This window comes from Patella vulgata, chromosome 9 (genome assembly GCF_932274485.2).
Source record: "Patella vulgata chromosome 9, xgPatVulg1.2, whole genome shotgun sequence".
Taxonomy (NCBI): Eukaryota; Metazoa; Mollusca; class Gastropoda; family Patellidae; genus Patella; species Patella vulgata.
This window is the reverse complement of record NC_065887.2, coordinates 36,811,646-36,839,448: the sequence shown is the minus strand read 5'-3', so window position 1 is coordinate 36,839,448 and position 27,803 is coordinate 36,811,646. Positions and strand designations below refer to the sequence as shown.

At 37.2% G+C, this 27,803-nt stretch overlaps 1 protein-coding gene across 1 annotated transcript; it reads right to left on the bottom strand.

Annotated features, from left to right (window-relative positions):
• Positions 1–14,161: 14,161 nt before the first annotated feature.
• Positions 14,162–22,949, bottom strand: LOC126832458 (dentin sialophosphoprotein). Its single transcript, XM_050563234.2, has 2 exons — positions 20,323–22,949; positions 14,162–14,428 (listed from the first exon to the last, which is right to left on the bottom strand). Exons 1-2 carry the CDS (start codon positions 22,945–22,947, stop codon positions 14,219–14,221), a joined length of 2,835 nt encoding a protein of 944 aa, XP_050419191.1. The 5' UTR covers positions 22,948–22,949; the 3' UTR covers positions 14,162–14,218.
• Positions 22,950–27,803: the final 4,854 nt, after the last annotated feature.

Genomic DNA, 27,803 nt, shown 5'->3' with positions numbered 1-27,803 from the left:
TGTTTGTAGAATGGATTATTAGCGACACAAGTGACCATTCTAGCCCCAAGTAACTATCTGAATCAGTCATACGCCCCCCCCTAGACAATTTAGAATGTAACAATAGATTTCACTGATGAAACAAATGATAATACCCGAAAAAAACAAGTCACTCTTATCGCTCTTTAGAGCTTAGTTGGCGCTGGACAATGTCTATTACTCTGATTTAAATGTTTTATCCATTGGTCAATTTAAAGACATTTCGATTAACGATATATTGAGGGCACAAATGTGTTAACAGTGGCACGATTTGATTTTTAAAAATTACTTTTATCTAGACCTGTTTAAATGACCCACAAATAAATAAAAGATAAGGTGAGGGCGAGGCTATTGTCTGTTTATCAAATTTTATCTTGAATTATAAACATTATGTAGGACAGCCGGATTTTATCTTGAATTATTATACGCACTAGTAGTAGTACTTTTATTTGCGAGGTGCCAACATGCGGGGATTACTAACAATTGTTTTATTGATCACAGTAAGTTTCAGCAACATAAGACTTGCTCACTTATCTATTTTTATGTAATACAGCGTCGTTGTTTATAAATATAGGTCTACCCGACATAACATATACGTTGGCCAAATACGTTGGTGAAATATTGAAATCCGCCATATGCACGGATATGTTCGGCCGAATTTTTTCATTTGATCAGGAGTGGCTCGTGGAAATTCCAAGAAGATTTTCATCCAGAGAGCAAACAAGACAGCCAGCCCCCCCCCCCATCTGGAATACTCTGCCAGGAGATGTGGTCAATGCACCAAACATGAACACTTTCAAGTCCCGACTGGACAAATTGTGGCAAAGACATGAATCATACTACAAGGTTAAATTTACCGGAATAACATACAATTACACCCAGTCCAGAGTAAAAGGTCGTACAGAATCTAATCTGGGAAACAACCATAAGTAACCATAAGTATTATTCGTCTAGTGTGTCCGCTTCGCAAGGTTGGATTTACATACTTTTGGGCCCAAGACCGAACTCATCAGTGGACCCATTGTACACATACAATTACACCCAGTCCAGAGTAAAAGGTCGTACAGAATCTAATCTGGGAAACAACCATAAGTAACCATAAGTATTATTCGTCTAGTGTGTCCGCTTCGCAAGGTTGGATTTACATACTTTTGGGCCCAAGACCGAACTCATCAGTGGACCCATTGTACACTTGAAACCTGACAAATTAGTTTCAGTGGGCCGCAGATATACCAGTGCCGGAGTAAGGCTCTACTGGCCCTAAGACACATTTGATAGGAGGGCCTGAAAATACAGATATTTTGGGTTCACTGACAAAAAGAAGAAACTAATTTTTTGACAGTATAGTATAGACTGGAATAACCAGCTCTAGAGATTGCTATTCGATTGAGACTTCTGATGTATTTCACAGAACATAACTGATTTGAAATTAGAGTAAAAACGGAAACGATTGAATTTAAATCAGTTTGTATACATTCATATTATATTAAATTATATGCGTTGCGACCCATTTGTGTCAATTTCTAGGTCCCAAATATTAGCGATTTAGCTCCTTTAACCCAATCGCATACCTTTTTCTAAACCCCAATTCAAGAGTTACTATTTGGATCACAAACAAACCATTTCTTCTATATGTATTTTTATATTGTAGATTTGTCAAGCTATAAAGGTAGGTATAACTATAAGTATTATTTTTGATGATTTTTTTATCTCAACTTTTAGATTCTCGAAACCGTTTTATTCTATTGTAACATTTTCAATATCTTAAGAACTACATGTTCACCCTTTTCTTAATAATATGGACAGCGTCATATATTTTATCTATAATAAACCAGATAGTGACATCAGATTCCAAATTCTTATCGACAAATTGGGTCTAAAATAAGGCCCAATAACGTGGCCCAATTAGACTACCACCATACTGATCTATACTTTAATTTTGCGTGCTAATTCTAGTCAATATTATTACTATCTATGGTGCAAGATGAAGGGCCTGACAAAGACAGTGTCTAGTAGGTCGAATGGGACGAAAATTCGAGACACCCTATACATATTGACGTGCAAGTATTTTGATAAGGTGTAAACAGAAAATATTCCCCCATAGCACACTGCAAGGCGTATTGTCCATCTTCAGTAGTCCAGTCGGTGTTGAAAAGTTGAACCTTACACCCCCATTTTATTTCCTACAACGGTCACTCTGCATTCTTTGAGATGTTTCTAGTAATTAGTAGTTAGCCATTGTGACATATATGGATTAATATTTTATATCGTGTCAATGAATAGGGTGCCACAACCGGAACTAGTTGTAAGACGTCGTATGAATGTGGTAAAGGCTTCTGCTGTCGAGATGCCAATAATAGAGTTTTATCTACTAATGGTCAGTTTGGTAAGTAAGAGAACATTTTATGGATCCGAGTTACACATGTATGGAAGCCTATAACTACCATTCGTAATTTCTACATTTGCTCCCTCCAGAATGCGAAAGTCGAAAAGTCGGAAATAGGAAATTAAGAAATAAACACACAAAGTAGAAATTACGAATGGTAGTTATATGTTTCCATCCACATGTTATATTTAGAACAACATTGTAATAAGAGTGGATAACTGTTCAGCAATGGTAACTTTGTGCCGAGGAAAAATTGGGCAGAGCTCACGACAGGGTCATAGATGGCAATGTCAAGGCCACTCGAAACAGGTACGATGGAGGATCAGTGCCGTATTAAGGAGCATCTAGATCCTGGCGCACGTAAAGGAGCTAAACCCCTAACTCATTACTTTCCATAAAATTCTAAATTCAGAACACGAGTTAAAGTTCAATACTGGACCACGTCAATCAATATTGATGTAATTGTTATCTTGTCGTGAAAATATAGGATCCTAATATCCAATATTAAAGATACCGGGAACATTCTAAAATCTAAAATCAGTACACGCGTAGAATGGAACAGGCAGACACAAACTACTGACGTTCAACTTGGACTGTTCGCGTATTTCGCCGAACATAATTGATTACATTAGATATTACAATAACAAACAAAAATTTGATTGTAACATGGATGGGAAATCTTCCTTTGTTCTTTTCGTTGAATAAGCAGATTGTCTTCCCTCTAGTAGATTGGGTGAAGCTTAACCGTGCAATAACTAAACATGTTCAATGTTATTGCACACTTTTGCTGGTTTACACTAGTTTTAGTAGAAATCATATGGAGAAGTGGGGTGGGTTTTCTGTGCAATAACAATAAGCATGTTGAGCAGTTGTCAATGTTACAAGTCATTTATAGCACGCTTCATTCGTTAACAGGTTTAACCCCTCGGCCCTCGGCGTCTGGTTAAACCTGTTAACTCACGAAAGCTGTGCTATAAATATAACATATAGCTATTTGTATATTTTTGTGTTGTATTACAGGAATTCTGTTATCACCTGGGAATAAAGGAACATGCACGCTAGGTAAAGCAAACAAAGGCGAAGTATGTGATAGTGATTGCCAGTGTGATGCAGGTAAAATTCTAGTCTAATTTGAACATTTCGTTCCGTTTTATTTTCCGGTTGATCAATACACTAAATCTTAATCAAAAGAATTGCAAACCGATCATCAGTAAATTATTCGTTTGGTCGCTACTATCACTGGGAGGGATGATGACATTGGAGCGAGTTAACGAGCCCTCAATATTAACTTTTTGTTCTTTTGCAAATTAAATCCTAAAACATTTTTTTAAATTATAGAGAAAAAAAAAAATGTGTTGGAAATATATCTGGAATAAAAAGCATTTCCTATTTAGTGTAAATGGGTGCATAAAATAGTACGCGAAAGCGTAAAATGAGTAAAAGGCACCGATTATGCCCGGATCTGTTTGTGTTACTACGTTTGATATAAACAACGCAGGTCTTATCGAGACAGTAATATATGAGTAGAATTAACGACTGTTTACGTGGTTCCTACTTGATTTTTACTCGAACAGAATAGATGGATTACAGAACTTTAGTTTTAGCGGGTCGTGAATAGCCTGGTATAATTATTGTTTTAAGCGTTTTATTTTTAATCTATTCATGTTTTTTTTTTTAAAACATACTTTCACGTTTTATTTTTAATCTGCAGGTTTCACATGTTATCGACCAATGAGTGGAGCTTGTTGCCCTCCCATGACCTGTCACGATACCGCTTACGTTATCAAACAGCAGGAATACTGGAAGGATTGTTTGAGCAATCCAAAATGTGCTTTACCTCCGTAAACTGAGAATATATTAAAGTACACGACTTCTTTAATTTGTTGTCATTTTAATCACTATATGTTTATAAAACTGTTATTATAGTAAGTATATATGCCTACATAGTGACAGAGCCGCGGTGACTTTGTGAGTAAGACGTTGGCTCGTTAACCTGGAGGTCCAGTGTTCGGTCCACGTGATGCTCAAAAAGTTCATCGGGAGTTTCCGGCCTGGTTCCTGCCTTGTTAGTGGTGCAGGACGAAGTGATCCCGGCAAGGTGACAACGCATAGTCGTTCGGATGGGACGAAAACCGAAGTCCTTGTATACACATTAGCGTGTGTAGGCCGTAGTGCCGCTGCCAGGGCGTATTTCCCGCGTCCGTCTTCATTAGCCCTGTCGGTGCAGAACGTTAAACCACATTTCATTTCATTTCATCCAGGCCCGTAACTGAAAACATTGTCGACCATAAAAAAAATTCGCCCCCTGTGACAAAAATCATCGGTAGTTGATATCGTATACAGATTTTATCCAGATTTCTGGACTTTTCACCTTTTTCGGATCTTCAAATGAGAGGTATTTTGAGGTTTTCTGGTCAAATTTTCTTCAAATAAGGGTCCGTCTGCATCATCGTTGCCTAGAGTGCAGGAAATGGCGTTTCCAGCAGTCCAATTTTGAGACCCCCCACCCCGGGACCCTCTAGATATACATTGACCGTCAATTTTACAGCACCCCTGAAAATACTTCCCGCCGCCCTCGTTCCTCTGAGCTAGCTACGGCCCTGATTTCATCCCCTACTGTGGTGCGTGTAGAATTTCCAGAACCGGGAGGGACGAGATTATTATTTAAATATACATGTATATTAATGTGCAGTTTAATATTTACAATATGTCGGTCGTCTGACATAGGTTCTGGGATCTGGGTTATCTAGAAGGAACACTCACGGGTGTAATATTTTATTGATAAAGGTAAACCCATTATGGTGTTTGTCTCATTTTATACGAGCAAGTCCGTCATTAAGTCAACTGGCATGGTTTCGATTTACTGGTTGTGCGTGACAAGTATAGGGTCGCTTATCCAGCCTCGAGGGTTTTCTCACGGTCCTCCAGTTTCCTCCCATTGTAAAAGACACCTTCGCGCAAGCGAATTATTGAAATAAAATTGAACCATATGTTAGTCAGTCCTGAAATGACCCAGTTTGTGTCGAGTGGATGTTAACCCCTCGATACAACGGCACCATTATGTTTGTTTAAAAGGTAGATCGACTATATCTAAAAGATCAGCATTCGCAAATAAAATGTCCAGATAAAGTCGTTATCTAAAGAAAATAACGTATTTCGTCACACTGTCATTGGGGTCTATATTCGGCATAGCCTACTTATTTTTGTTTTTAAATCGCTAAAATTCACACTTCCAAAAAGAAATACACAATTTTTTGAAAACGCTCGCGATCTCTCTCCCCCCATCCCCTTGGCCCTCGACTTCGCAACCTCGACCTCCGTCTTGACTTCCGCTTTCTCGTCTTGGAATTTCATTTATTACGCATATTCACTGACTACCACCAACAGCACAATTTACCCAAACACACACAATTATACCCAAATCCACAATAATCTACTGATATTCCTACTCAAATCACATTTATTATCACCATATGTCGCTATTTGAACGTTTCTGGGGACAATATGCTATGTTTATTTTATTAGAAACTATAGGGAAACTACGTTGACTAAGTGGGTAAGACGTGGCATCTCTTGTCAGTGGTGCAGGACGGAGGGCCCGACAAGGACAACTGTCTAGTCGTTCGGATGGGACGAAAAATCCAGGTCCCGTGTATACATTGGCATGCACGTAAAAAAGTTGGAATTCGATATAAGAGTAGACCGTAGTGCCGCTGCCCGGGCAAAAGTTCTCTCATAGCACACTGTATGGCGTATGCCCGTCTTCATTAGCCCAGCCGGAGCAGAAGAGTAGAACGTTAAACCCCATTTCATTAGAAACTATAGATCTTATAATCAAAAACACACTTTTCAGGGACAGATCACGGTTATTTATAAAACTACGGTATTTTTTATCAAACAAGCTACCTTTCTGCACCAGTGAAGATGGGCAGTGTGCTATAAGGGAAATTTCGGCCAGACAGCGGCGTTGCGGCCTACTCTTATTTCAAATTTCAACAGTCATATGGGTACGATAGCTACACAGATATCAAAAAAGACCTTTCATTCCTATCTGTGTAATTTTCAGGTATGGCAAGCAAAAGGCAAAAACTAAATAATTGTTGTTTTATGGAACGTTTTGATTGACAACAGAACGATATCTGTATATGAGAAAAAGATAGATTTCCATTTCCAGGCAATGAAACATACACCCACAGCAGCTAAGTCGTCCGAAACCGACCATTTAAAATATGTTGACACCGATATTGTACTTTAAAAGCTGACGAAGAAAATTTGTCCTTTTATCGTATAGACATGGACCCCCTGTTTCTGAAAATTAAATCAAATATCTGGATCCTTAGTACTTTGGAAATATTTTGGACTGTCATCCTTATTTCGAATGTTCTGTGTCATCTCAAGCACGTGTAAATACCAAAACATACCAAAACATAGATATAAAAGCTGTTGTAAATGTCTTTTTGAATACTTCCATTCCACCATTTTCTCTATTTGTATTTCTATCATCATTTGCTTGATAAAGAGTCGACAATCCAAATGGAAACGTCGCTCAGTAAAGCATAATGAAAGAATATACAAGACAGCTCGAATTTAGCTGTTCAAGTTATCGGTAATCGTCAAAACTCAACATGATTCTTCGTCGTAAACATTGTACAAATTTATCTGTTCAATTAGTTATGGAAATTCGAGGATTCTTTGTCGCAAGACCGTAAACACAGTTTATAAATTTAAAGTCAATCGGATGATAACTTTCTTCACCAGACGATTTAGAAAGTGATCAAGGGCAATAACTTTGGTAATACTTATCGGAAATTATTGAAATTCAATAGGTTTTCCCGTTTCAAGACCGAAAATCACGCCAATCGGATAATATCCGTGGTCTCTAGAGCATCTATAAGATTTTGCAAAGATATCAAGGGCCGTAACTCAAGCAGAAATATGAGTCTGGTCAAAATTAATCTTCACATAGTCCTGTGTTTTTCCAACTCAATCATTAAATACCATGGAAACAGTTTTCAAATTTGAGATGTTGGAAGAACATCTTGTATACCTTGTCTGCTATAACAAGCGGTTGCCATGCATTTTCCAAGAGATGATAGGGTCTTACTTTTGACCCAAAGAACAATTCATTCATGTTTATATAAAAATAATGTCCGATAACTCGCGAGATTGATCACAGGAAATTAGGCAGTTGCAGATAGCGACAGTAATACTTACCAAAACAATATAAATATTTTATAGGAGATCTTTGGGCTCGTGACATGCATTTTGATACCACCAATTACCAATGTTTTTATAATAAGTTCGAACAATCGGTTCGTGTAGTCGCTTGCAAATTTCACACACGGCTTTGGACATCGTATAAAATGTGTCTTTAGCCACAAAAGGTGCTTTATTTGATAAATATTCCAAATATGCCGTATCATTTCTGTCTAAATAATGAATATATTCAGCCAATTCTTTGGTCGTGGTGAAATCATTGGTGTCAAGAAAAGACTTCTTGGGGTAGAAATGAGAATAATTCCCACCGCCTCTGACAATCACGATCAAATTTAAATTTTGTCTGCTGTGAAATTTTTCTGTAACGTAATCCACACACAAGGAATTCTCGAAAGCCAAGTAAAATTTGTATTTTTCACTAATAGTCTTGAACACGCCCTCTCCTGTTCCAGGATCTAAGGTCCCACATCGTCCATAAATATCCACTGGCTCACGAAGATGCGTTTGAAGAAGTTGAACATATTTTCGTCTTTGACTCTCAGTCACGCAATTACTAACAACCCATGCTATAAATTTAGTCTTTTTCACGAGAATTTGTTCTAAATCTGGTTGTTCACGAACCGGACGATGCAATGTCTGTCCGTATGGAATCGGAATTGTGGAATCTAAGCGATATGTCATTGTCCAATTTATTTGTGATTGCCATTCCGTTAGTTTGAAAACTTGAGAGTTGGAATGCGGGGGTGATTCTAACCCAAACAGAACCCAAACCTGTCCTGGTGGACGAGGAAAAGGATGTCTCCGTTGATAATTAACCATATAAATGATTGCGGCATGGGCTGCTTCTAACTCGTTCACAATAACACACGATTTAATTTCACATTTCGCAAATATAGAGTCATTTTTCAAGAGTGTGGGTAACCAAGGTGGCGCGTTTTCCCAAGCTATTCTTTTTACTTGGGTGCTTGAAGCTGAGCTTCGTGATCCCGAATTTGAAACAGATAATCTCATAGACGATTCTAGTGATCCCGAATTCGAAACAGATAATCTCACTGACGATTCTAGTGATCCGTTGATAGAGGTTGTGATATTCGCCCAACTCGATAAACTAGTAATTGTGAATTGCTGAAAACCATTGGTAGAACATATTAAATAGATGTAGAACATGAAGAGACTGCCCACGATTAATAGAACAAATATTGTTAACTGTAAACTTGTTTTATTAAAAGCCATCTGGAAACAAAACGAAAGTTATTAGTTCCAAAAGGAGAAAACGGACATCCACCTGAGACGCAGTGCAACGCATCGTGGATTTAAATGGGAGTGCTGGCGAGACATAGTGCAGCTGGGATATGATCTTTGACACAATATTGTAGAATCGATTGTTAGCGAGTAAAGAAGATACACAACTATTCTGGCCGCGCTAAGCAAATATCTGAATCAGTCATACGTCCCCTAGAAAATTTAGAATGCAACATTAGATTTCACTGATGAAACAAATGATGATGCCCGAAAAAACATGTCGCTCTTATCGCTCTGAGAGCAGAGTCTCGCTGGACAATGTCTATTACTCTGATTTAAATGTTTTATCCATTGGTCAATTTAAAGACATTTCGATTAACGATATATTGAGTAAACCGATAATGATCGATGTCTTGCAAACTTTCGCAGAATGACTGCCCACCAAAATGTCATTTTGCCGACAAGCAGGCAAAAAAGGTTTTTCCCTCAAAATATATTATTTTGTTTTCATCGTACCCGTCTGCCCGAAAAATTTGATGACCTGGATCTGTGCTATATAAATAGTTCACTTTGATTAAGAACCCTCCGGTTTCCTCCCACTGCTAAAGACCCCTACGCGCAAGCGAATTATTGAAATAAAATTAAAAACCATATGTTAGTCCCGAAATGACCTAGTTTGTGTCGAGTGGACGTTAAACCCCATTTCTCTCTCTCTCTCTCTTTGATTAAGAACCCAAGTAAAATCCCACCTTTCCATTCCCGTTCTTTACTTAAAGTGGACAAAATACCTGTATGTTAGTCATAGTCTCGAGCAGTAGGTGCATATACCCCTTCAGACTAGTTACAAGAGATCGAAGGGGGACGGGGTTAACGCTTACTCTGCAGATCAGAAGGCTTTAAACAAATGCAAATCATAGATTCAATCCTGGATCTTACATGCAAAGGAACAAGGCTGTATGCCTAATCCCGTGGATGTTTTCTCTGGAATTCGAGTTTCCTCCTACTGAAATAACGATATGCCATATGTTCGTCTCCGAATGACCCCCCCCCCCCCTTCCCTCTCTTAAATACAAAACAAAATTAATAGACAATGCATGAAACCGAACACCACATAAATTAGATATGAACATGAATGCAAGGATGTTAGCTTCGTGGACGTACCTCGGGAAACATTCGCCGAGTCCGCAGATGAACAGAATAAATAATACTTACACTTTTGAGAGAATTTGTAAAACAAATGCGACCTGGTTTCACCTGGGAGGATATAGACTACACGCCGCTCATTTGTAGGTAAAACGGAGACTAAAACACGACTAGTATATATACCTATATAAATACTCATTCTCTGATCAAATACACCGTTACCAATAAAATCTGTGACATTCCGCTCAGACGTTATTTGTATTCCAGGTGTGTAAAAGTACCTGACAGGCTGTTGATAGTCTGCACGTTACTGACATCTAGATGAACTATATATATTTTGTTGGTTTATAATTCTTTTATTTAATAATTGAGCTGAAAAAACACAGGACACGATTCTATGGAATATTATTACCTGTATTACTGGACGTCGAATCGATTAGGATTGTAGACTCTTTTATCAAGTAAATGATGATCGAAGTAGATTAGAGAAACGTTTTCTTATTTATTAACTGAAATATGATGGGGGTGGGGTCTATAAAAGGGCATTTACAACAGCTTTTATATCTATGTTTTGTTTTTTTCACATGCTTTAGATGACACAGAACATTCGAAATAATAATATTGATGACAATCCAAAATAATTGATTTAACAATTCTACACAAAAAACACCACAATTTACATTCATATTGTGCACGTTCTTAACCGTTCCGTGCTGTGATGGTTTGGCTGTAGGCTTTATAGTAAGGGAGCTAGGTACTGGTTGTTTCAAAAATCGCGCACAATATTCCACCATACCATGCTAGAGGCGTGGACAGCGGTGCCCGGTACTCTGAACCTTGATTATTAAGTTGCGGGTCCCCTTCCCATGGGGGTGGGAGGTCGGACAAAACGTCGATATCTCGAATTTAATTCGATTTTTGCGTACAGCGATCAACTTTCGTGCATAAATCGACCAACCTCAGATGTCATCAATAACACTGCTTAAGAAGACCCCGACATTTCCTTCCTTTTCCATTAAGAACACCCCATTACCTCCCTCAGAGTTGTTGGGGTGCTGTCTGAACTTATAAAAAGTGAATGTAGAAACTAAATCATAAATAGTGGGCACAGTAAATGAGGGTAGTATTAAAGCGAGAATTTCATATTTTCTAAGAAAGTCAAAACATAATTATTTCTATGTCTTTTGCTCAATAGGTTGTCAACTCACTATTATACGATCATAGGTATCATTCTCCTACATATAAATCCTTGACCCCGGAAATAATAACACAATTACCACCCTTGTTTTTCTACCCCCCCCCCCCGGAATAGCTATCTTCAAACATTTGAATTTGAAGTTGAAAATGATATTTTTGCCAATTTCTCAATTGGCAATAGTGAATTATAAGGTTAATAGGATTATTCTGTAACAAGGTAGGACTGTTTATAGATACATCTATTTTAAGGCTTTATTTTAATACATTTTTAAAATAGAACTTAAAAATATGATATAGCAAACTTATCCTAAATAGTGAGTGTCGCATGAACTTTAACAAGAACATTGAGTGTAATATTAACTAATTTTTGTGAGTTTTGTATAAAAATAAATAAAAATAAATTGTTTGTATTTAATATTTTACTATGTAATAAACCTATTCCAAATAATTAATATATCAGGCAAGCCGTGAATTTAATAATTCCTTTTGAAGAGGATGATTTTTTACAACCGTGCCTTTACCCTAGTTGTTAGACGTATACTACGGTGGCTGATAAGGGACATGAAAAATACGGTGGCTGATAAGGGACGTGAAAAATACGGTGGCTGATAAGGGACATGAAAAATAATATTTTTTTTTTTTTTTAATTTTCACCCAAGTCAATTTTGATTTTCACCCAAGTCAATTTTAATATAATTTGTTTTTTGTAATTGTCACCCAAGTCAATTTTAATATAATTTGTTTTTTTTATAATTTTCACCCAAGTCAATTTTAATATAATTTGTTTTTTGTAATTTTCACCCAAGTCAATTTTAATTTCCACCCAAGTCAATTTTAATACAATTTGTTTTTTATAATTTTCACCCAAGTCAATTTTAATATAATTTGTTTTTTATAATTTTCACCCAAGTCAATTTTAATATAATTTGATTTTTATAATTCTATAATTTCCAAAACACTAATGACCTAGTTTATGTCGAGTGAACGTTAAACACACTCTCTCTCTCTCCATTTTGTCCGGCAGTTTCGATCAGATTTTCAGAAAATTCGAACTCAATCATCATTAGGGCGTAAGGGTGATATATTCAAACGTTTTTTTTTTAAAATCGGATACAAATTGTGACCTCTAGAGGGACCACAAGCTAAAAACGAGATTTTTCGTACAATCAAGGGTCGTAATTCAGAAAGTTAAGATCCGATTAGCGCGAATATCGAAAGAAAGCAGACGATAATTGTGACCTCTAGAGTGTCCACACACTAAAAGAAGTGACAATCAGGGGCCATAATTCATGAAGTTTCAATCCGATACATGCCAATATCGTAAGGAACCTAGATCTTTTGGGGATAAACCTATATTTCAAGTCTCGTCAAAACCGGATAAGAATTGTGACCTGTATAGTGTCCACAAACAAATTATAGATGGACGTCCGGACGGACAGGGGTGACGACAATATACGTCCATATGAAAATGTGGGCGTATAAAAATATCTATTTGATATAAGGTAAAACATAATACATTGCAATCTGCTAATTACAGTATGAGAACCATATAAGATAAAACATAATACATTACAATGGAAACGAGGCTAATTGAGATGACGTCACGCGCTGGGTGGAAATTCTTGGGTGAAAATTATAAAAATCAAATTATATTAAAATTGACTTGGGTGAAAATTATAAAAAACAAATTGACTTGGGTGAAAATTATAAAAAAACAAATTATATTAAAATTGACTTGGGTGGAAATTAAAATTGACTTGGGTGAACATTATAAAAAAATAAATTATATTAAAATTGACTTGGGTGAAAATTTTAAAAAACAAATTATATTAAAATTGACTTGGGTGAAAATTAAAATTGACTTGGGTGAAAATTATAAAAAACAAATTATATTATTTTTCATGTCCCTTATCAGCCACCGTACTATACGCCTAGGAGGGCGACTATTACAGTAAAAAAAATATTCCCTGCTCTCTCAATCCAGATCTGTAATAGGCAAAGTCAAATTCCGCTTTAAAATAAAACTCAACATTTTTATTGCATACGTTGAACAGAATGACTTTCCCTCTAAAATAAAACATCACTTACTCTAGATATCTATTGAATCCGTTTCCCCTAAACCGAATTTCAATGCACCGTTGGAAAGAGTGACCTCCCCCTACAAAACATACGGACAAAGTTATTTTTAGTCTTTCTCTCCCTTTTTCCCCCTTTTGCATGGCGATTTTTGTAGATTTTTTGGTGTAGAATCGAAGAGAAGGGTTTGAAAATACGTTTTCTACCAGGTTTTGGTGAATATTCATGATTTTGAGGCGGAAGGATACAAGAATTGAGAGGTTTGTTAGGTTGAAATGTAGGGTCATCAAATCACCAGGTATCAATACTTTCAGATATATATATGTTTAGAAATCGCCTTGGCAACCGTCTGTGATCGTGAGATTTATTTCCAGTTTGACTTAATTTGACAAAACAGCTTAATGGGGCGTAAGCGCTATATAAATCGAACAATAATAATAATGTTCAAGTTAGACTGTGGACAAATCGGAGACATATCTGTCAATACATTTTACGATTCAATTTACTACTGTACACATTTCATACAACCCAGCGATGGTCTGTTGTCTGGTAGACTAAAAAAAACCCACTTTCCAGATGCGGTATTGTGTGATATCAATCAAAACGATTAAGAAGCAACAATTTATTTTTCTGTTGTTAAATCCATGTTATAAAAGAAACAAATAAGTTAACAATTTTACAAACATAACAAAGATTAATTAGGCCACACAAGGTGAATAATATCAAAAACAGAGATTGTCTCATTTAATATGGTTCAAAGCTATAACAGGGACACCGACACAAGAATATTCAAAGGAAATACTTCAAGCAATAAGCTCACTGTGATATAACCTAGTACCCTCTTACATCGCTCCTTGCAGAACAGTAGTTCTGTGGGATTGTATCAAAGTCCAAATCAGGAATGTTTTGATTGAAACACTGCCCTCAGTAAATATTTAATTATTCTACACTGCACATAAATGGACTATTAGGTATATTTTTGTCAGCCCATTTAACTGATATAACATATTGTCCCGGTATTGAGACTTGGTAGGTTATTTCATATATATCACTTCCGGTGTAGTTGACTGCCGTCTCTACCACACAGTGTGGCCGTGGTCCATACATACCCACCGTTAAACAACCATTATCCGATCGTTCAGCATAAACCTGAAATACAATCAATTACTGCTTATTAATATATAGAGCTATAAATAAACCTAGCATCCTGCTAATGACTTGATGTACAAATGTTACTGTGTATTTTAATGGGCGTATTATCTTTAATAAATCTGTAACTTAAACCCCAATATACCAGATTAAAGCCTATATATTAAGTTCTTCCATGGACCTTATAATGGTCCATAGAAAAAAATAAATACATTGATGGTTCATTATGTAAGATTTAGATACATTATGTTATAATAGTTCAAAAAAGATAATGAAAATGAATATATTGAAGTTAGTCTAGACTGTCAAGTACCATTGCTACGATAACAAACCAATTCTCCATTTTAACGTTATATGGCCTGGTATTCTAATCCATTCAGTATCTCGGCCATCCGATCATCTAGGAGTTAATTATGGGCTTGTCATGTGAATAAAACCATATGTTAGTTCCGAAATGACCTAGTTTGTGTCGAGTGGACGTTAAACCCCATCTCTCCCTCTCTCTCTCTCGCTCTCTTCTCTCTCTCTCTCTCTCTCTCTCTCTCTCTCTCTCTCGGGAATACAGGCAAGTTAAATATCATACACTATTCATTATCATCCCAACAATGTCACGTAGATAGCATGAATGTACATATACATACATTAAAGGGCCATTAGGTATGAGCAGATAAGAAGCTGTGAGTTCTCGCTATAATAGTTGAAAAATAGATAATGAAAAAAGAATATGCTAAAAATGTTAGTCAAATGGCTTCACTCTGAACCTGGTATTAGCCATTTCAATTTTTGGCTAGCATCAGTCGTCATTACCACCGTTGGTACAATAATAAACAAATTCGCGATTATCCATTTTAACGTTAAATCATCCATCAAAAAAACGTATTCAAATCCACTTAATATCGCAGGCATCGAGAGTTGATTATTGTCTGGAGAAGTTAATTAATGTCTAATTAATAATTTAGATAATATTTCAGGCCCAAAGAAAGACCTGCAATAGGCAGATTTAGCAAATGTCCGCCAAGTGGCGATTTGGTGTAAAGTCTTTTATTTTTCATACGCCCGCATTTTCACGTATATTGTCGTCGCCCCTGTCCGTCCGTCCACAATTGCTTGCGAACACTCTAGAGGTCACAATTTTTATCTGATTTCAACGGAACTTGAAATATAGGTTTATCACCCTAAGATGTCGGTTCCTTTCGATATTGGCATGTATTGGACTGTAACTTCATGGATTATGGCCTTGGGGTGTACGAAAAATCACGTTTTTAGCTTGTGAACACTGTAGAGGTCACAATTTTTATTCGATTTGGTTCAAACTTGAAATATATGTTTATAACCCAAAGATCTCAGTTCCTTTCGATATTCGCGCATATCGGACCGTAACTTCCTGAGTTATGGCCCCTGAGTGTACGAAAAATCACGTTTTTAGCTTGTGGACCCTATAGAGGTCATAATTTTTTTTATCTGATTTAAAAAACTGTTTTAATATATCACCGTTACACCCTAAGGATGGCTGAGCTCGAATTTCGTGAAAATCGGACCAAAAATGACTGACAAAATAGCCGCCCATCGTTCTCAAATAGCGTAAAAAATATGGTATATCAAGGTTGTGGAATCTATAGAGGTCACAATTTTTATCCGATTTTGTTGAAACTTGAAATGTAAGTTTATAACCCAAAGATCTCAGTTCCTTTCGATATTCGCGCATATCGGACCGTAACTTCCTGATTTATGGACCCTGATTGTACGAAAAATCACGTTTTTAGATTGTGGACCCTATAGAGGTTATAATTTTTTTTATCTGATTTAAAAAACCGTTTGAATATATCACCGTTACACCGTAATGAAGATTGAGTTCGAATTTCGTGAAAATCGAACCAAACTGCCAGACAAAATGGCCGCCCCTTGTACGCAAATAGTGTAAACATCTGGTATATTAAGGTTGTGGACCCTCTGGAGGTCACAATTTTGTGCAATCTGGTTAAAACACAGATCCTATTTCGTTTCGTTTTTATAGTTCAAAATTTCGTTTTACTTGTCTTTACTACACTTGGATCTGGAAGAGTTGTTATTTAACTCGTATTCTGAATGGTGTCAGGGATAAGCCAATGAAACGGTCTGTTACGGCGAGCTTTAGGCGTGTTTTTCACGGAACTGTGGGTAATCCACTAGTAACATCAATGCTGATTGGTTAATCAAATGTCTGACGTCAAAGGGTCATAAGTCGGTCTTTTGACCCCTGACGTGACCTATCGCTATAACTTGTCAGATCTTCATGTAGTGTAGGCCATCGACAGTATAAAAAAACGAAACGAAATATAGATCTGTAATTTAATCAGATTGCAATTTTGTGCCGATTTTGATGAAACTTGAAATGTATGTTTATAACCCAAAGATCTTGGTTGCTTTCGATATTCCCTCATATCGTATCGTAACTTCCTGAATTTTGTACGAAAAATCTTGTTTTTAGGTTGTGGTCCCTCTAGAGGTCACAATTATTAACCGATTTAAAAAAAAAACGTTCCAATATATCACAGTTACACCATTATGATGGCCGAGTTCGAATTTCGTGGAAATCGGACCAAAACTGCCGGACAAAATGGCCGCCTCTTGCACGCAAATAGTGTAAATATATGGTATATCCGATTTTGATGAAACTTGAAATACATATTTATAACCCAAAGATCTTGGTTCCTTTCGATATTCGCACATATTGGATGATAACTTCCTGAATTATGAATCTTGATTGCACGAAAAGTCGCGTTTTTAGGATGTGATCCCTCTAGATGTCACAATTTTTATCCGATTTACAAAAACGTTAGAACATATCACTGATACACCCTTATGATTGTTGAGTCCGAATTTCGTACAAATCGAATCAAAACTGCCGGACAAAATGGTTTCGACTCGTACGCAAATATTGTAAATATATGGTATATCAAGGTTTTGGAACCTCTAAATTAAGAGAGGACACAATTTTGATCCGATTTTGATCAAAATTGAAATACATGTTTATAACCCACAGATCTTGGTTCCTTTCAATATTCATGCATATAGGATCGTAACTTCCTGAATTATGGCCCTTGATTGTACGAAAAAGCACTTCTTTCTTGAGCTTGTTCTCTGTCCATCTCTTGCAAAATGTAGGCTTTAATTGCATGGCAATCGCTTGTATAATTATGTTGAAGGTTTTGAATTGTCTGTTTTCTTGCATCTGAATGTAAGGGTCATACGAGTAAATAATGTTCTGGATCTTCGAAGTTGTGACCGCTAATGCTAAAAACAAGCTAAAAAATCGGATTATCTGAAATGCGCGAATATCGAAGGGAACTGAGATCTTTGGGATTTAAAGGTATATTTTAAATATCATCAAAATCCGACAAAGATTGCGACTTCTAGAAGGCGTTTTGATTTTCCTGAAATTCGAACTCAACCTTCATTACGGTGCAACGGTGATATATTTAAACAGTTTTTACAATCGGATAAAATTGTGGCCTCTAGAGGTTCCACAAGCTAAAAAATGTGATTTTTCAGGGCCTTAATCCACGAAGTTATGGTCTTATGTGCGCGAATATCGACAGGAACCGAGATCTTAGGGATATAAACATATATTTTACGTTTTATCAAAATCGGATAAAAATTCTGACGTCTAAAGGTTCCACAACCTTGGTATTACATATATTTACACAATTTGCGTTCAAGGAACGGCCATTTTGTTGGGCAGTTTCGGTCCGAACTCAACCATCACCAGGGTGTAACGATGATATATTTAAACGCTTTTTATAATTTTGATCCAATTTTTTCGTACAATCAGGGGCGATAATCCAAGAAGTTACGGTCCGATATGCGCGAACATCGAAAGGAAACGCGGTCTTTGTGATATAAACACATTTTTTAAGTTTCATCAAAATTGGATCGAAATTGTGACCTCTAGAGGGTCCACAACCTTGATATTAAATACGTTAACACTTTAACAGGGGCCGATTTTCACGAAATTCGAACTCAATCGTCATTATGGTGTAACGTTGATATATTCAAACGTTTTTTTTAAAATTGGTTAAAAATTGTGATCTCTAGAGAGACCACTAGCTAAAAACGGGATCGTTCGTACAATAAGGGGCCATAATACAGGAAGTTACGGCCCGATATATGAGCGAAGATCTGTAGGTTATATACATTCATTTCAAGTTTAATCAAAATCGGATACGAATTGTGACTCCAGAGTGTCAACAAGCTAAAAACGAAATTTTTCGTACAATCAGGGGCCATAATCCATGAAGTTACGGCCCGATACATGCAAATACCGAGATCTCTGGGAGATAAACCTATATTTCAAGTTTCGTTAAAATCGGATAAAATCGGGCCTGCAGATTGTTCACAAGCAAATTGTGGACGGACGGGCAGGGGCGACGACAATTATACGTCCTACGTCCACATAAAATTATGGGCGCATAAAAACGACCAGTCGTCTGTTGCATGGCTCAACAAAACATAAGTTCTGAGATAAATACACTTATTTTCCATGAAGTTCAAAAATTTATTCATTTATCATAAAGATTTAAATCACAATAAAACAATTCTTACATTATTTCCAGCCCTGCACACAGTACAATCATCTAATTTGTTATCTAATAATATCATCGCCTCTCACGACTCGTTTGTGGGGTTTGGAGGTATTGGACGAGTGTCCCTTGTGCAGGCCCTACCATACCCAACATTACCAAACAGTTCTTTCAAAATAGATTGCTACCTACTAAAGTATTTTTTTAAAATAATGTCTTTATATTATCAATTATGTATCCTATATACCTACTAAAGTATTTATATTTTTAAAATGATGTCTTTATATTATCCATTATGTATCCTAGATGTTCTATATTTATGTAATTATGTATGTATATACATGTATTTATAATATATACATGTTTTTAAACAGGAGTGATGGGTTACACATAGGCATAGCTTGTTCCCCAATCCAAATTCAGATTTAATGAATAAAAATATTGTTTATAAAAAAAAAAACCCAACATAACATCGGTTCGATTTCGATTAATCAATGTAATTATGACCACCACACCCACCCCATTAAAGTCGATATATAAGTTGGGCTGTAAAATATCTACTTGGATTTGACGTGGATTTCCATTTATCTAATCTCTTATTAGAATTGTTTCATTTGAGATTATGACACGATGAAATAACATACAATATTCATTATATCGTACAATATTCATTAAGAACCTTATTGTGCCAAATACACGACCACCACACTAACTTCATGCTTCAGGTCTTAAACACGAAAACAATGTTAGCAGCTTTTTAGCTAGTAATGTAGGAAATATATCAAATGACATTATAAACCGTCACCATAGTAACAGTATTGGAATATCGAGTTGCAAATAAGGTGGATTTAGATTACATATTCTTATTAGGTTGTCACAACACGCATTTAATAAATGGTCTCGTAGAATTAATGAAGAATATAACTAACTAACTACTTATTTACTAAATGACGTAATAAATCTCTGAGATAGAAAAAAAGGGGTCGAAATTTACTAAACATTAAAAATGAAAATTGTTAAAAATAGTTGTAGAACGATTAACCACAATAACTTGCTGCTTATGAAACTTGTGGGTGATTTTAGAAACAGAACCTACTTGGTGAAAGGTGAATTCGGAACACGGGAAGCAGAGTGCTAACAGAAGGGGTAGCCGAATGGTTTAACAACGCGTGCACTTTAAATTGTATGGTCTAACGTCGACTGACGTGTCGTGTTTTATATCGCAAGGAGTAGGACTGACCCCCTTATTCTGATTTTATTTTTAAAGACCCTTGCATGCATGCCAATTATTGAAGCACAGAATCTATTTCAATACGAAACATAAGTAAGTTTTACCTGAAAGTGATTTTTCACGTCGACGGCACCAAATAATAAACCAGATCCAAAAGCATAGATATTCTCAGCACTGAACTGGATCAAGGCACTAGGGACTACTTCGATTGGACTCTTCTGAGATAAGAGATGTGAATTATTGTCTATGAACTCTTTAATAAAGACTTCACTGCTCTGACCATTATCACTATCAAATGGGTTATCACTATCTGATAACATATTGGTTATCTCATACGGATCTGGAATAAATCTATCCAAGTCAGATTTTGAAGTCACCCGCTCAACCTCTTTGTCGCAAGCCCTGACCTCTTCCCCAAAATTTGGACTCGCGTCCCGTGATATACTTTGAGATTGGTCACAGGAACTTACATTAAGATTCTGAAAATTAGCCAGGTTTCCGAGAAAATCTTTTCGTTGACTCTTGGATAATCCAAATCCACAATAACTATCATCTGAGCTACACGACACGGTTCTTTTACATGGAGATAGACGGTCCATACTTATTTCTTCCCCCTTGCTGACTGTCGAAAGGCGAACATTTTGTTCTGGAGATAGTTGATCAGATGGTTTGCTGCTCATAGGACTGTTAAAAAAGCAGTCGCCATCATTAACTGTCAAGGTTCTAAATTTGAACCGCTTTCCTTGCAAAGAGATATTCATGCCGAGATTATCAAAAGCTTTAACACTGCCAGAACTGGAGTTACTTGATATTTGACGTTGCATACGTTGATGTTTGAAGATTCTTCGTCGCTCATAACTGTTGAGGCATGAGACTTCTGAATCGGATAAACTGCCTTCCTCGGTGATGCCAGGCGACGAGACAACTTCAGGAGAATCTGTGTCGGATCCTTGGGATAGTATATGTTGTATGCTTCGGTTAACAGCAGCATGTATATATTTAGACATTCGGAATCTGCCTTCTTCTTCATCTGGTGACATCGAGCTGCAGCTACTGCCTTTAGTCAAGTCTGGGTCCAAGTTGATCTCCCAGGGATATGTATGTCGCGACAGCCGTCTGTGTCCGTTGATCACCCCACCAGCACTAATTTCTCTTTGACTGTCGTCGATACCGCTATCAATTGTTTCCACTGTGGATTGTCGAGACCGGTTTTCACCAATGTCTAGACTGGGATTTTCTATGTTGCTAATCTCGCACAATTCATTTTGATGCATTACTCGTCCAAAATCAGTTGTATCCTCAAACACTGGACGAAAGAATGAATGGTGACTGTTCACGAGAAGTTGTTGCAACGCTGCTAATTTGCGATTTGTGTTTTCGTTTGATCCCGTCGTCGCTGTGGATATTTCCGAAGAATTATCCAAGTTTCTTCGGTGGAGAGTATAAATTCTGGAATTCCACCCAGTTTCAGCTTTTATTTCATCATATTTTACTTGTGTAGATTTGTCTACTTTTATTCTAGACCGAACTAAACTTACTGGGTCACAGCTTGATTCTTTTGATGTGTTATCGGATAATGTCGGGGAACAATGTAACGTAGCCTGTCGGAGTAAATTACTCCGTCTCTGTTTAGAAGTAGTATTAGAGGACTTTCTTAAGTAGTTTTCATTATCATCGTTACTCCCGTACTCCATGGCGTCTGCATCTCCTGAATCAGAAGATCCTGTAGCGTTTTTTGTTGTGGAATTAATTTCGGTCAATTCTAAATCGGCATCCTGATGATCGGATACCTCGTCAGTATTATCCGAATTAATGGACCCTGGTCGACTAATATCCAATGAATTGAAATTAAAACCCGGTGAATCATTGTTATCGGTCTCTGATGTCGAATTGAAACTTTGCGAGAAAGCCTTGTTACTTATGTAAAAACAGGCTTTCTGCAAACTAGCTGATTTCAAAGTCGTTATCTTTGAAGAATGTACATTTCTTGAGTGGTCATGCATTACTGATTTGCTTTTAAAGAACCCGTGTCCAGGCGATCGTTGAATAACGTCATCTGACATAGTTCTCTTTGCTGGCAGTTTTGGGTTAGGGATATCCCACGTAAAAACATCATCTTCGTCATTGGTATTCTTAACATCATTAAGGTCATCTTCAGCACAGGTCTCTTCATCAGCTGAATCGACGGGATCTCTATTCTCATAACTCTGTGGTGTTTGTGGGAATTTGAAGTCATCTGGAGTGTCTTTTGTTGTGTCATCAACAAGTGAGCGATTCAGGTCCATCTTAGGAGTAGCGTGAAGATCATCAATGATGATTTTATATTTTGGTTCTGGATAATCCGGTGAATCAAAACCTTCTGTATCTCTCCTCTCTATTCCAGACTCATCGGTGTATATGACTTCCGTTCTACAGGGAGTTAAAGGCCGCAGTCGGCGCTTTTGTGGCGGACTGTCAGTTTTAGATCTACCGTCCTCTGGGTTCGAATTTAAGCTAACTGGGATGATAGGTCTGGGAAGTAAGGCGGCCATTCTAGTTTGGGAACCATGGTCCGTTGCAGACCCTTTTGTTAAATCAAGCGGGGAAAGTCGTTTGGCACCTTCATCCTCAGATATGTCTGATATATCGGCACTGCTTTGTCGCGACAGAGTAGGTGACACGGCGGCGTCGTGTAGGACAATTTCTTCGCCATTTCTGGTGATGATTCTTTTCAAAACTCGTCTTCGCATTATCGTCAATTGCTTCGAAACACCCGCTATCTTGCTTATCGAGTTTTTGGAATTATGTCGATCGCTGTTGGTTTTATGGGCACGCTGACGATTCCGCTGGGTTTGACTCTCATCAATAGCAGACAGCATATCAAAAGGGACGTGTTTTACTGTAGAGACACGGTTCCAGGAACTACTCCAATCGTTCACTTTAACTTCAAAAGGGCTTCCTTCAATGTTGCGACATTCTGACTTAATATTTATTACATAAATGCCGACTGAACTTGGTATATAAGTCACTTGAAAACGACCCTCCCCTACGCATTGGCAGTCAAATGGAATGACGTCTTGGACATCTTCCTCTAGGGTCTTCTGACGCACGAAGACATTTCCTAACGTGTCTTTGATATATTTAGTTCTGTGACTATCAGAGGTTTTGATGACCTGCTGACCGTCTGTTTGATTATCGTTTAAACCTGATAAACGAACCCCCGAAACAATACTCACAATCTTTTCACTGTTCATTTCGTTGTTAGGACCACGGACGTCAATATGGAGATTCATAATGGTGCCGACTGTTGTGAGAATGTGGAATTTAGCCTTTCGACCAACTATACCCTTTTTGAGGCCAGTGCCCCGTGCTGTAACCTCACCCAACAATTTATTCGCCATGGACTGGGTGGAGTTGATAATCAAGGCTGAACAAGAACCATTGTTTTTGGTGGTGTTGCTCTTCCATTTGATCATCTGGACCATATGGACGATCTTCTGCCCTGTGTCCTCATCAGCTATCGCCATTTCCTCGGGAGTTATTGACATCTGTAATGTAAAAAGCGTGTTGCCAATGACATTTGATAGAAAGGAGTTCAACTTTTATAAGTAATATTACAAATTATTGTCTAATTCATAAGTGTATCAGAAAATTGAAAATTATGGCTAAAATTTACAAATTTCTTTTCTGTTGGGTTTACGAGTAGAATATGATTAACTACAAGAACAATCACTGGCAGAACACGGCTGTCACAGTCTCGTCAGTTAAATTATAACCAAGCATAACACTATAAACGAAACGAAATAGTAATCTAATTCAAATTCAATATTGAGGATACACAGTGTCATTTATATTCAGGGACACGTAACCCATTTTAATAACAGTTTGTTATCGGTTAGACAAATTTTAATAACAATTCGTTATCGTTTAGACGATTCTATACAAACTAACTAATTATTCAGGTGCTTGATGAATTGTCAACAAAGATAAAGCACAACCATACTCCTCGCAGTGTTTTGTTTGATTATACCCAATCCCACTAAACACTTCTTTAACGAAAGAGCTTTAACGAAAACAAATTTCTGTTCCAAATTATGACTGGTCAATGGTCCGATTAACAACCAATCCCATGCGTTAGAAATGTGATTAGCCGCCCTCCTAGGTGCCCATATAATTATACTGTGTTGAAATCCAGGGTAGTGTCTGTGTATCTGACCAATCCGATAAAGGAAGTACCTGGTCAATTTCCCGGGGCTCAATACTGACTCCTGCATGTATCATCTTTATATAAGAAAGAGCGAGTTTAATTTCACTTGTTGAGAGGCTGGAAGATAAACGTCGTTCGGAGCTCTGGGGGAACGCCGTAGCCTCCTCGGCTGAGAGGCTGGGATAGAGACAATGTAGTATTTAAACCGTTAGGTCTGAGTTGTAAAGGATGCTAAACTCAGACCGTAGATATTTTAATAACTCGAAAAGTACTATCATAGATATTGTAGTTTCCTGTATTTAACCTTTATAGTTTGCTGTATTTGTTATATAAATTTAAACAGGGTTTCAGACTTAATTGATCATTGGAAATAGTTATAACAACGTGAAGTCGAAGGAAGTCCTAGATGATACTGTCACAGCCATTTTTATTTGTTGTCGTGACCAGGATAGTCACATCTGTCCCCGAAGTGTCACAACTGTCCAAAGTTTTAGGGAAGACCCAGAATAAACGAAGGGCTGTCATGTTGCTGTACTTGGGAAAGATTTGGTGAAACGGGAAAAATAGACAAACTCCCTCAAAAGCTCAAGTATCAGAAGCCAATCCAGCAATGGCCAGAGAGGGATTTCTCGGACCATTGCTTCGGGAATATGAAGCACAACCTGTGTTGCTTTTAATGTTTGGATATTCAAATAGGTCAATTGGAACCTATTAAGTTATTAGAATTCAAAGCTTACATTGATTTCTATTTAGTTCATACCATTTTAATGTTTACATTGGTTTTATATTGATTTCAAACCGTCAAAGTAATAACAATTCTGATATACGTTTCGAACAACCCAGCCCATTGTTCTTGGAGTTCATTTTATGTTCAAATGAAACCAAAAGCAATTGACCTTTAAAAGAAATTTGATCTTGTAAGAACTCTTAAATCAAGATTATCCAGCCAGGTTAGCATATGCGGACAGTCTGCGTTGGTAGGCAGTGGACGTTAGTTGGCATTGGTAGGAGGGAATGTTTGAGCTTGGGTAGAAAATAACGCCATGTACATCCAGGAGCGGATCCAGGAATCCAGCATCCTGTTTAATGTCAATCTTTATATGAATAATAGAATCACATTTCATTGATGCAAAGCATTAATTGTGATATCACACATATCATTATTTCGCGCTTTGAATGCCAATCCCATCCCACAATCTGATGGTAAAGGATAAAGCATACGACCGTTACACTTTTCTCATAAAGTGTTGTTTTAGAATTGTTTTTATATAGCTGAGTAGGGTGGGGTTTGGACCCCACCCCACCCCTAGATCCGCCCCTGACATCTCCCGTTTGAAAAGGGTGATTTTCTGTCCCTGCAGCCCTGAACGTTAATATTGAAAGCCCTACACCTGAGAGCCAGTCATCAGAATGAATAAAGAGAATAATTAAACTATCAACATTACCTTTTTCAAACCAAGAAATCTCTGTGTGAGTTTTATTCCCAGTCTACAATTGTTTACTCTGTGATGCGGTTTGAGTAAGTCAAAACGAGGACAAGCGCCATTCGAGACGTGTTCTAATAAGGCACACAGGGTTATTCCATCTTGCCATGATGTTGTAAAATCAACCACTGAAAACTTCGTTAAATTAGTCTGCACCCATTTTAGTAGTTTTATTTTTCTTTGTGTGTCTGTAATAGGAATAATAGAAATGATAATGGCACTGTAGACTGTAGTAAAACTGTCCATGGACAAGGAGAGTTCGATAAATAATTTACTGTTTCAGAGTGGAAGAAGTCTAATTAGGAATTAAATATATACAAATTATTCAATTAGTTTTAAATATTCTTCTATAGTCCTATGTTATTCCTGAGTCTATTTATCTTCATGATACGCTACTTATGTGATCGGGTTTTTTGTCATAGACTGGGTCGAAGAAGCATATATTATTGACATCTCAAACATGTCACTTATTGGCGAGACCTGCTGATTCAAGAATGTAATAGGTCACTAATTTCCTTAGCAACGGAGACTAGTCTTCTGTCAATATAAAATCAACCAATGGTATACTTTCGACCAGATCGGAACGATTAATCCTACCACAGCAAAAACGGTACAGTCCTTACTGTGGTATGATACAGTAGAAACGTAAAACAAATAGTGTGACACTATCCTGTGTCGCGGTACCAAATAATACGGTTGTGGCACTACGGGATGCAGATGTGTGACAATGTGACATTATCGTCTAGGACCTGCTTCGACTTCACGTTATGAGATCAATTATTTCAATCATCAATTAACAGACTCTGGAACACCGTTTATGTTGTTACTAAGTTTATATAATTAAATACATACAGCAAACTACAAAGTTATGATAGTACTTTTCGAGTTATTAAAATATCCACGGTCTGAGTTTAATATCCTTTCTGACTCAGACCAGAACGGCTTAAACGTGGCAAGAGCCACATACTTCTTGCTAGTTCTACATAAGGTTCGCGCTAGGATGATGTGTTTACCTTAGCCTCTAAGCCGAGGAGGCTATAGGTATGGTGATCTCGCGAGCTCCAAAAGATTGTCTGAGGGTAAATCAAACTCGCTCTTTCTTATATAGAAAATGTAATGCGTCATCTATAAGGGCGGGACAATTACCATTTTTGGGTAAGTGTTTCACATAGGCACCGTTTAATGTCAACATTATTCTAGTTAATTGTAGTAATCTGTGCACGAGATGACTGGACGATAGTACCCTACTTTCCAGAAATGGATACTGACATAAATGTCTGTGAGTTAGTCTAAGGTAGTAGCAGAGTAATGCAAGCTAGTTTTCGTCCCACATCATGTAGGTAAAGATTCTATATTAAACAGAACACTTTTCTTAGGCCTAAAATAACCCCAAAGTGTTATAATAGTAGTACGACACGAAATATTTTATAAAAATGAGAAGTCTATCGTAGACATGTTGTAGAAAGTTTGAAAAAATCCACCCCAACTTACCGGACTGAAAAAAGCCAGCAACCCTCTCCTGGAAACTTGGTGCTATATCCGGAATGTCGATAGAGTAAAGTTGTTTTTGTCGACGCTGTATAAAACTCAATGGATTCAGCTGCCAAAGTCGGATTAAACTCTTCGTTAGCCACAAGACTGCCGATTGAAGTGTCAGCCAAATTTCAATAAATCTGACATCTGAAAGGAGACGAAATTAAGTAAAAGACAATATGCGTATTTGATAGGTACCGATATGTAGATTTCAATGAGAAAGATCCTCTGACGAAACATAACATGGAGACTGGTTGTGTCATAAGAAATCTCTCAAGAAAGGTGCTTAAAAAAAATTAAAAACGAGTTTAAAATTGATACTGCAAAATGGCTGCAACTAGTGATGTGTTTCTGAGATAAAATCACTCTTCTCTCGAAAGTT